The 11540-nt window shown below is 42.5% G+C and overlaps 2 protein-coding genes across 2 annotated transcripts; both read left to right on the forward strand.

Annotated features, from left to right (window-relative positions):
* The first annotated feature begins 6551 nt into the window (after window positions 1-6551).
* On the forward strand, window positions 6552-7757 carry LOC135147886 (uncharacterized). The gene has a single exon (XM_064081922.1). The coding sequence runs from the start codon at window positions 6552-6554 to the stop codon at window positions 7755-7757; it is 1206 nt and encodes a 401-aa protein (XP_063937992.1).
* Window positions 7758-7844: 87 nt separating this feature from the next.
* LOC135147887 (uncharacterized) lies at window positions 7845-11140 on the forward strand. Its single transcript, XM_064081923.1, has 2 exons — window positions 7845-8711; window positions 9140-11140. The coding sequence occupies exons 1-2, from the start codon at window positions 7845-7847 to the stop codon at window positions 11138-11140; spliced, it is 2868 nt and encodes a 955-aa protein (XP_063937993.1).
* Window positions 11141-11540: the final 400 nt, after the last annotated feature.

The following is an 11540-nucleotide window of genomic DNA, read 5'->3' on the forward strand; positions in this document are numbered from 1 at the left end:
CAATAAGTGAAGGGCCAAAAATTATATACATACAAGAGGATAATGCAAGGACACATATAACTCAATATGATGCAGAATGGCAACAAGCTCATTAACAAGGGGACTTCACATTTATACTTGTGCAACAACCACCAAATAGCCCAGATTTAAATATTTTGGACTTGGGTTTTTTTAGAACCATTCAATCTTTGATGCATAAAAAATGCCTAAAGATGTTGATGATATGATGGAGGCAGTACATGAGGCCTATATTGAACTAGATGCAACTATATTGGGAAATGTATTGTTATCCTATCATTATATCATGAATGAAGTGCTTACAGTGAAGGGTTCCAATGATTATCTCGTGTCCCATGTTAATAAGAAAAAATTAGCTGCAGAGGGTAAGCTACCGGTTCAAGTCACTGCACCAATGTGGGCTGTCTATAAGGCATGGAATTACTTACATGGAACAGGTTAAGTGCTTATTTAATGCTTTTGTGTTTTTGCGACATGTATTAAACTTAAGCTATAAGTAGTACATGTAATGCAAGAATCTCCAATATATGCAAGTACTTTATCTCAATTCCTATACAAGTCTACATATCGAAGCTAGATACAGTTGGTGTGAGGAATTGTACCTGAGCTTCGGCTCTGTCACTGAAAGTTGCTCTTGATCAGACTTTAATCTATGTAGTAGCATCCTCTAAAGCTCAGACTTCTATGGTTCCGTTTGTTTCATTTTATCACACAGTAAGGAGAAAACAAGTCAAGTATATTAAATTAAAACTTATAACCATAAAATCAGAATGGATATGTACATGTACTCAGATCTAATTCAAATTATAACTGTTACATCACTAACAAGGCTCTGATCAATTCATTATGCAAACATTCAGAATGATAATGAAGGCACATATTTGCTTCTTGCCACAAAGCTTCGTGCAATACTTACTAATTTTTGCCCAGAGGTTAACAATGTACAAAGATCACTAAATAAATTGGTTACTATAGAATTTACTGCCAAATCAAACACCATAGATCACCAACATCTTACCAGTACTATCCTAAACATCTATACCTTAAGACTTTCTTACAAATAAATAACCAACGAAATATAATAAATCAGTGTTTATCATTCACATTGATAAATTCCACGAGTAACAGATATCAATTGGAAACATAACTTACACATACTACTGATTCAGCTAGAACCAAATTCAACCCCGAAAGTCCAGAACTACAAAGAGATACATATAACACAACTTTTACAAGAAAAAACTCAAAACCAAAATGATCAGGTCTGTATATTAAGTGGGGGATGAAGCGGCAAACAAAATTGTCATTTTACATCACATATAAAATACATCAACACATACTAACATCAAACTTAAAATCAAACGAAATCAACTAACGGATTCAGATTAAACTCATACAAGTGGCCAGCTCTACTTGAGGGTAAACTATAAGTATACAACAATTTAATCAAAAAAAATCACTAATTAAACTTTGAAACCTAGAATCATTCCCAAAGCTGTAAAATTAAACTTAAAAACAGACAACCCAGCATCTGATTCAACTTATGAGGCACCCATTAATAAGAATCACTAATTCTCAATTCTCATATATAAAAATCATACGATTTACACCCCTTCATATAAATCACAACACATATCAAGATCACCATCAAGAAAAAATGCAAAAAATCATGAAAACTACCAAAAAGTGAGATTTTTGGAGAAGATCCCTTTACAATCAGGAGTGGGAGCATGCATCCTTTGTATCAGCCTCTGCACTGGAGTCATCAGACTCATCGTTCCACGGATCTTGAACAATTATGGGAAACACTTTAACTTGATCCGAAACAGGAGGGGACGGAGGATCATTATATTCAACCTCAGACTTATCTACAGTCGCTTCTGATTTGTTAGCCGATTCAAAAAAATGAGCTTGTCCTCCTTTCAATCCAGCAGTTTCATGACTATACATGTGATCTCCATCGCAATCAACACCTTTGTCACAGTGATCGGGATCGGAGCAAGCATAATCGACCGAATTAGCGGATTCATTATCTGAGTTTGAAAATCCACAGTGAGTACTCATATTTATGATGATTAAAAGGGGATAAGGCTCGAAGAAATGAACAAGAAATAGAGAAAAGGCAGAAACGAGAGAAAGGGAAGAATGATTAATGGGGTAGGTGGGGGTGATGTACGTTCTTTTGTTTTTTTAACGGCTGTGTAAAATTGCCCAGACATATGTATATAAAAAAGTTATATTCAGTGGCCCAAAATAAAAATGAAAAAAGTATTTTGAATTGCCTTAAAGGGAAGTGGGAAAAGTATTATGGGACGGAGGGAGTGCTATTTAGTGTTAAGTTACTTTAAATGACCATATATATTAATTAAACTAGGATAAAAGAAAAGAGGACAATCCATGTGCATTTTTCTTCCTCAACTACACGCATATTTGTAGTTACCTTGATTCGTTGGCGAGTTACTTTGATTCGTTTGTTCGAACCGGCCGTTGTTCACATGCTTCACCTGACGTGTACGACTCGTTGATTCATGGGCCGGTTCTCATTTCTTACATACTGATTCGTATTCGATTCGAAATACTTTACGAGCCGGGCAGGGCCGAATCAAACATGTCTCGAGTTTAATTTCGACGAATTTTGAGGCGGGTCGGTTCTGAACGAGCGGTTCGAAACCGCTCATTTGGCTAGCTCTATCGCAGAGTATGCATTGCTGTCGTGGGAACTGAATGCATCAGCCTAAATTTTTCCTTAAGTACGGTAAAAGACCAAGATATATTGAATCGAAAAGGCAGAATTATACTCCTAACACATGCATCCAACGTAGACAATCATGAAAAATTACCAGATGTACATCAGTCACAAATCGATTCTAGCTTTGATAGTTAATTTTCTAAAATTTCGTTTTAAAATTTTTAGAAGCGGAATGCGAAAATCCTGCTGCTAGCAACTCGGGCGGTCCGAAGCATGCCGGGTCGAGTTGCCAGCGGTCCGAGTTACAGCCGCATGATTCGTAACCGGCCCGCTTGTTTACGCGGGCCGGTCTGGTTCTGGGCCGAGCCCCAGCCAGTGAACCCGTGAACCGATTCGCGGGTTAACGGGTTGGGGCGGTTCATTTTTTTAAATATTTTTATTTTATATTTCTATTTAATTTAATCAAATATATTTTTTTGTAAATAATTTCTTATTTTGTAAATAAAAGAAGTCAAAATAAAAAAAATTCTTTGGATTTAACAATCAGAAGCAGCAGCAAATCAAGTGAATTAATTAAACTAGAATAAAATAGTTGATTCGAGTGATTCGTTAATTCGAGTCATTCGTTCGGCAAACTTGACTCAATCAGAGCTAGCCACTATTTAGTGTTAAGTCATCTGAAATGACCATATATATTAATTAAACTCGAATAAAAGAAAAGAGGACCAGCCATGCGCACTTTTCTTCCTCAACTACACGCATATCTGTAGTCACCTTGATTCGTTGGCGAGTTACTTTGATTCGTTCGTTCGAACCGCCCGTTGTTCACATGCTTCAGCTGATGTGTACGACTCGTTGATTCGCGAGCCAGTTCCGGTGTTTTATATACCGATGATATTCGATTTGTAATATTTAACGAGCCGGGCCGAGCCGAATCAAACTCGTCCCGAGTCAAATTTTAACAAATTTTTAGGCGGGCCCGTTCCGAACGAGCGGTTCGAAACCACTCATTTGGCTAGCTCCATCATAGAGTTTGCATTGCTGCCATGGGAACTGAATGCATCAGCCTAATTTCTTCTTTAAGTACAGGAAAAGACCAAGATATATTGAATCCAATAAGGAGAATTAAACTCCGAACACAACCAACGTAGACAATTATGAATATTTATCGGATGTTCATCAGTCACGAATCGATTCTAGCTTTGATGGTGAATTTTTTAAAATTTCGATTTTAGAATCTCTAGAAGCTGAATGCGAAAACCTTGCTGATGGCCACTCGGGCGGTCCGAAGCGGGCCGGGGCGAGTTACCTGCGTTCCGAGCTACAGCCGCATGATTCGTAACCGGCCCGCTTGTTTACGCGGGCCGGGCCGGTTCTGGGCCGAGTCCCAGCCAGTGAACCCGTAAACCGATTCATGGGTTCACGGGTTGGGCAGTTCAGTTTTTTTTAATTTTTTTATTGTATGTTTCAGTTTAATTTAATTAAATATTTTTTTGTAAATAAATTTTTTATTTTGTAATTAAAAGAAGTCAAAATAAAATAAAATTCTTTCGATTGAACAATCAAAAGCAGCAGCAAAGCAGGTTAATTAATTAAAGCAAAATAAAATAGTTGATTCGAGTGATTCGTTGATTCGTTCAGCAATCTTGACTCAATCAAAGCTAGCTACTATTTAGTGTTAAGTTATCTTGCATGACCATATATATTAATTAAACTAGAATAAAAGAAAAGAGAACAAGTCATGTGCACTTTTCTGCCTAACTACACGCTTATTTGTAGTTACCCTTATTCGTTTGTTCGAAACGCCTATTAGGAATGAGCAAAACCGAACCAAAAAACCGAAACCATAAAAAATCTAACAAAACCGCATCACTAAAAACCGAATCGTTTAATAACCAAACCGAATGAAAACCGAACCAATAATATAGTTACAGTTTGGTTTTCAAATTTTTAAAACCGAACATAAACCGAACCGAACCAAATAAAATTAATTATATATATATATAATAATAATAATTCTTAATTTAATTTTATATATGGTATTTTTTTGTGGGTGGATTTGGGCATTTAGCATACTGCATATACTTTTCTGTACATGCTGCACATCAGAGAATATTTTATGATTGTTCACCAAGATTAAAGCACTGATTAAGTGGAACTGATGGCTTGCTATATGATTTCTGGAAATTGTAGTAATGGAAATTGTAGTAAATAGTTATGATTAATATATAATTGTAGTAATGGAAATCATAAAATTATATTAATATATAATTGTTGTGCCATAAAATCTTCTTGGGCTTATTTTATAGCCCATCATATTATTTGGGCTTACTGGAGTTGTTTAGTGTGTGGTATTGGGCTTCACCATGGCTGGGTGAACCATGGAAGGCACACAAGGGGGCATACGGACTCGCACTGGAAGCATAATGGAGGCTGCCATCAGGATGGGGTTGCACTTGAGAGCGCTTTAGGGGTTACCTCTGCTAGGGGTTACCACTAAGTACATCCTAGCTTGCAGCTACAGGGCTGCAGTTAGGGGATTCTGCTGGCAGGGCTTCCGCCGCCTGGGCAGAACGGCAGGCAGACTTTAAGCAGGACTCTTCTTCCTTCTTTCTAGGAGGACGAATTGGAGGTGGATTGGGAGTATATCGGCTGTTATTTATCCACCACTTAAAGGATAATCATGCTTATTTTGGAGATAATTACGATATAGGAAGATAATTCATGAATAACTCGGATAATCATGCAAGATGAAGGCTTCAAGTGACCTACTTGGAGTGAGATACCGCTAGAGACCTACAAGAGGAAGTTGTTTTATCCTAAACAAGAGGGGATAAGAGCTTATCTCTTCTGAGTCCTAAATCGAGAACTACATGGGCTTGATCCCTATAAATAGGGTATGTAGGCACCTTGCAAAGGGACGGAATTCGGATTCATAAACTCACGAGCTCTACACTCTAAAGAGAGGCACGTGTAACCTTTGTGACGTATATTTCTGGGCAATTGCAGGACGGAATTCCACAATTCCGGCCTCGTTGTTTGTTCTTTGCAAGCTCAGCCCTTAAACACATTTTTTTTTTCTTTTGTTTATGTTAACGGTAGCCCCTAAGAGCTAGCCGTGATTTTCGTAGTTGTAATAGATATCCCTATAATTGTGCTATACGGTTCTGGGGGTGTTGTATCAATTCCTCTCACAACATTTTTTGGCGCTAGAAGGAGGGGGTTACTGATCTTAGAGAGGAGAGATGTCAGAAATTCCCGAAAACCCAGAAAATCCCAACACACCGGAAGGCGCTACGCAAGATGAAAGCGACGTTCCGAGCGGAGAATTGAAAAGCGAGGAGATGAAAGCAAAAATGAAGAGAATGAGTAGGAGGATTGCCTCCTTGAAAAGAAAGTCGGCAAGGTCGAAAAAGGCTAGCAAGGTGACTCCCACCAAGCTATATTTTGATGGAGAAGGCGGCAGGAAGGAGGGTGGCAACCCTGAGAAAGAAGCTAACCCTGAGGTGAATGATGGAGAACACTCACAGGCTGCTAGTGTGTTCGATCACCTTAAAAGAAAACTGACCGAGCAAGACTTGCGGCACACGCTTGGCAACAAGGCCCCTAACGGGGATGAACCTGAAGGGTCGCAACGCAGGGCTTCTCCCGGCCAAAGATAGGAGAAGCCTGTGTCTGAAACTCGGTCAAAAGATAAAAACCAAAGGCTGTCAAAAGTTATCTCCATTCATGATGATGAGGAAAGCTCAGGGTCGCACAATGATGAGGAAATAAGCAAGAAGAAAGATCAACCCCTGGATGGTGACTACGAGGTTGCACTTGGTGACGAGGTGATAAGTGCAAGATGAAAGAGCTGCTGGAAGCCTTAAAGAAGGTGAAGGCCGATAAAAAATCGAAAGCCGAGCTTACCGTCAAGTCACCCTTCACCAAAAGGGTTAGGGAGTCACCCCTACCGCGTATCTACAGGGGGGTTGGCGACGTGCGATTTAACGGAACCACGGATCCCGTGGAGTATCTTAGCCAGTTTGACACTGAAATAGAGGTCTACCAGATTCCAGACCTCACAAAATGTCGCTTATTGGCTGCCACCCTCAGGGATGATGCTCACCACTGGTTCAAGAGGCTTCCTGCTAATTTTATCAGCTCTTGGAGGAAAATGAGTGAGCTGTTTGTGGGACAATTCCGGGCTTCCGTTACTTATGCCCCACCTGCCAACACTCTAGCTAATATTAAGAAGAAGGAGCACGAAACACTAAGAGAGTATTTCAAACGCTTCAACTCAGAGGTGCCCCGTGTCAGGCCAACATCAAAGGAAACCCTAAAAAATTTTTTGATAGTAAGGGTAAGGCCTGGAACAGACTTCTGGAAGGAGTTGCAAGGACGGGAGCCCGAAACCCTGGATGACTTCTTTGCTAGGGCAGAACCCCATAAGGTGATCGAGGAATCTCTAGCCAAGCTTAAGAAGGAGTCGAAGTCTGAAAGCCGTAGTAGCTGGAAAAACAAGAGAGACAGGTCTTACAGCCTAGATAGGAGGAACACCTATAAGAGGAACCCCTATATAAGGCCTACTGGTGAGAAGTCCTCGAGCCGAGACGGCAAAACCTCATCCATTACTGTGAATACAACCAGCACGCAAGGCTTCGACAAGTCAAGGCTAACGATGAGGAAGACAAGAGAGGCAAGGTACCATGAATACACGCCTCTGACAGCTCCCATAGATCATATTTTCGAGGTTGGAGACAAGGCGATACTCTTCCGCGAGCCCTTTCGAAATGGACCCCCTGGAAAGAAAGACCAGGGGAAATATTGTGCTTTCCACGACTTGAATGGGCATGACACAGCGGAATGTGTGCATCTCAAGGACCACATAGAAGATCTCATTAGAACCGGATACTTGACAGAGTTTGTAGCCCAAGAGGCTAAAAAGTATAAAGAAAAGAAAGCTGAAAGGACAAGTAATCAGGAAGCCAACCGCAACACTCGGGCTGGCAGTGTCCGAATGATCATCGGGGGACCCTTCGTGGGAGGCCAGGGACGCAGTGCTATGTAGAGATATGTGCGGGAAGCCCGAGGGCCGCCCTTAACCAATGTGTGCCATCTGTCTGAAAGGCTTCCCAAAATGTTCAAAGAGGAGACCATGGACATTACCTTTACTGAGGGGGATGCACGTGCGGTACACCATCCTCATAGCGATGCCCTGGTGGTAACAGCCATGATTGGAAATGTCAATGTGCACAGGCTTCTCGTAGACAACGGAAGCTCTGTCAATATCCTGGCCTACAGTGCGTACCAAAGAATGAAAATGGCAGACAAAGACATGATGGCCTGCTATAACGAACTATATGGTTTCACAGGAAATGTTGTCCAAATTGTTGGAAGGGTAAAGCTCTCAATCACCCTAGGGATGGAACCACTGGCTGCCACTCAAGTTGCAGAGTTCATGATAGTGAATGAGGACATCTCCTATAACGGGATCCTGGGCAAACCTATCTTAAGAGACATGCGGATCGTAACCTCAATCTACCACTTGTCAATGAAGTTCCCAACCCCTAATGGAGTAGGATGTGTGCGAGGATGTCAGGCTGACTCCCAAGAATGCTATAGCAGGGCTTTGAAATCCGCAGTGAAGGCCAGCAAAGAAATCCAATTAATGGACAGAGACATCCCCGAAAGCTGTTACAAGCAAGTGGAGATAGAGGAGGAACCCGAATCTAAGGCTCAGGGAAAAGTTCTGATAAAATTTGTGGAAGAGACCTGCAACATGGTGGTCATTGTGCAGCACCCGGGGGAAGACCCATATCTGGAAGCCTCACATGCCATGCATGAAGGGCTTACCCTCACGAATGCGCCTCTAGTAAAAAATATTGATACAGCTGAAACCCTGGTCGAAGGGATTGTGGAAGATGTTACTGACAGTGATTCTGAAGGGGCTAGACGAAAGCAGCTCCAGAATCAAACAGAAGGAAATAAGTGCGAGGCACCTTGTGACTTCAACAGTGCTATGGTAACCTATCAACTTAGAAACTGGACACGACTTCCTGTTCATGAATCCTGGGTGCGCAACCCCAAGAGGGTGGCAACAAAGAGGTTACCGTTGAGATCGACCTTGACCCAAGGATGCCGGAAACCCAGGTGAACACTGGAGCAGCTGGGGATACCCTGTCCATCTTGTTGGATGAGTCCGACCCCTCTAAAGAACTAAAAATATGGGAGCAATTGGTGCCGGACCTAAGGGAAACCCTGGCCGCATTCTTAAAGAATAATCTGGACGTCTTTGCTTGGAACCATTCGGATATGATCAGGATTCACCCAGAAGTCATGTACCACCATCTCAATATTGACCTAGACAAAAAGAGAGTCAGACAAAAGAGAAGGCCAATTACCGGGGAAAGGGCTACCGCCCTTTAAGAAGAGGTAGACCGATTGTTGAAGGCAGGATTAGTGAAAGAAGCCTTCTACCCTACACGGCTAGCAAACCCAGTATTGGTGAAGAAACCCAACGGAAAGTGGAGAACATGCATAGACTTCACTGATCTGAACAAGGCTTGCCCTAAGGACAACTTCCCGCTTCCACGAATTGACCAATTGGTGGATTCCACTGCTAGGCATGCACTGTTAAGCTTCATGGACGCTTACTCGGGCTATAACCAAATCCCCATGTTCGATACAGATCAGGAACATACCTCCTTTATCACTGACAGGGGGCTCTATTGCTATATTGGGATGCCGTTCGGTTTGTTGAATGCTGGGGCTACTTATCAAAGGCTGGTCAACAAGATGTTTAAGGACCACATTGGGAAAACAATGGAAGTATATGTGGATGACATGCTGGTCAAATCAAAGGAAGCTTATGATCATGTGACACACTTATCAGAGATGTTTGACATACTAAGGGATTACAGGATGAAGTCGAATCCCCAAAAATGCGTATTCGGGGTTGAGTCTGGCAAGTTCCTGGGCTTCATTGTCAATCACAGGAGAATCGAAGCTAACCCTGTGAAGATCAAGGCCTTAATTGAAATGAGGTCCCCTAGGAATGTAAAGGAGGTGCAATGCCTTACAGGCCGGGTCGCCGCCCCAAACCGGTTTATCTCGAAGTCCTCAGACAAATGTAGAGAATTTTTTGCAGCCATAAAAAAGGGGCAAAAATTTGAATGGACAACAGAATGCGAGGCCGCCTTCCTAAAGCTGAAGGAGCAACTTGGGAGCCCGCCACTGTTGGCAAAACCAACGAAGGGTGAGGCCTTAATTCTTTACCTAGGGGTTTCCGAGTTCTCAATTAGCGTTGTCCTGATCGAGGAGGAAGAGCAAGCCCAACAGCTAGTATATTACGTGAGCAAAAGACTGCTCGACGCTGAAACCCGCTACTCAAACATGGAGAAGTTAGCCTACACACTAATTTCGGCTGCCCGTAAACTAAGGCCTTACTTCCAGGCTCACAAGATTGAAGTGCGAACATCCTTCCCTCTCAGACAAGTGCTACACAAGCCCGAAGCCTCTGGAAGGATCATGAAATGGGCAGTCGAGCTAGGCCAATATGATATAGAGTACAAGCCAAGAACCGCCATCAAAGGGCAAGCGCTAGCTGACTTTATCTTGGAATTTCCACCCACTTTTGATGTTGAAGGGATGGAATGCGTACCTGAACCTCAGTCTCCAATAGCCATACCCGAGAATTGTTCCCCTTGGTGGAACTTGTACGTCGATGGGGCTGTCAATGGAAATGGGGCCGGGGCTAGCATTGTCTTAGTCAGTGTGGAAGGCCATAAGCTGCAAAGCTCCATTCACTTCGACTTTAAAGCCACCAACAATGACGCGGAGTATGAATCCCTAATAGCGGGGCTGAAGCTAGCCTTGGAGATGAAGGTGGAAAATATAAACGTTTATAGTGATTCAATGTTGGTAGTCTGGCACATCCGAGGAGGCTTCCAAGCTAGAGGTCCCCGTACCGATCTTTACATGCGGTATGCCCAGGAATTAATTGGGAAATTCAGAGAGATCAAGCTAGAGCAGATACCAAGGTCTGATAACGCAGATGCAGATGCCCTGGCTAAGCTAGGATCGCAAAGGGATGCGCATATGCTTGGGGTAATCCCCCTCGAAATCCAATATCAGCCTAGCATCCCCATGATTGAAGTCCTAGATGTTGAGGTTGAAGAATCTGACCTTTGGACAACTCCAATGCAGGAATACTTAGCCAACGGAACCCTGCCTGCAGAAAAAGATGAGGCCAGAAAATTGAGATACAAGGCAGCCCAGTATGTGATTTATGATGGAATTCTTTACAAAAAGGGGTTCAATCGACCCCTCCTCAGATGTGTTGCTGGGATAAGATGTGAGTACATTATGCGCGAGGTGCATGAAGGAATTTGTGGAAATCACTCGGGGGGTGCCTCCCTCGCCCACATAATTCTTCGTCAAGGCTACTACTAGCCTACCCTCTACAAGGATGCTCATGCCTTCGCCAAGGCCTGTGACAGCTGCCAAAGGTTCTCTAATACAAATAAGAACCCAGCAGTACCCCTAAAGACCTTGACAAGCCCCTGGCCGTTTGCTGTTTGGGGTATAGACCTGATTGGAGAGTTGCCTAAAAGAAAAATAGGGGTGAAATATGCAGTTGTCGCTGTAGATTACTTCACTAAGTGGGCCGAATCTGAACCCCTGGCTTCCATCACTGCAAGGAAGCTGGTAGACTTCGTTTATCGAGCAATCGTCTGTTGATACGGGGTACCTTACAAGCTCATATCAGACAATGGGAAGCAATTTGACAGCCAGGAGATGATAAATTTCTGTGAACATCTTGGCATAAAGAAAGGATTTTCCGCAGTGTGCC

This window comes from Daucus carota, chromosome 7, assembly GCF_001625215.2.
Source record: "Daucus carota subsp. sativus chromosome 7, DH1 v3.0, whole genome shotgun sequence".
Lineage (NCBI taxonomy): Eukaryota > Viridiplantae > Streptophyta > Magnoliopsida > Apiales > Apiaceae > Daucus > Daucus carota.

Excerpts from the sequence above, each read along its gene's own strand:
- LOC135147886 (XM_064081922.1), top strand. The coding sequence starts at position 6,552 with ATGAAAGAGCTGCTGGAAGCCTTAAAGAAGGTGAAGGCCGATAAAAAA.
- LOC135147887 (XM_064081923.1), top strand. The coding sequence starts at position 7,845 with ATGGACATTACCTTTACTGAGGGGGATGCACGTGCGGTACACCATCCT. Across the intron at positions 8,712-9,139 it reads GTGACTTCAACAGTGCTATG|GCAGGATTAGTGAAAGAAGC; the intron begins GTAACCTATCAA and ends CGATTGTTGAAG.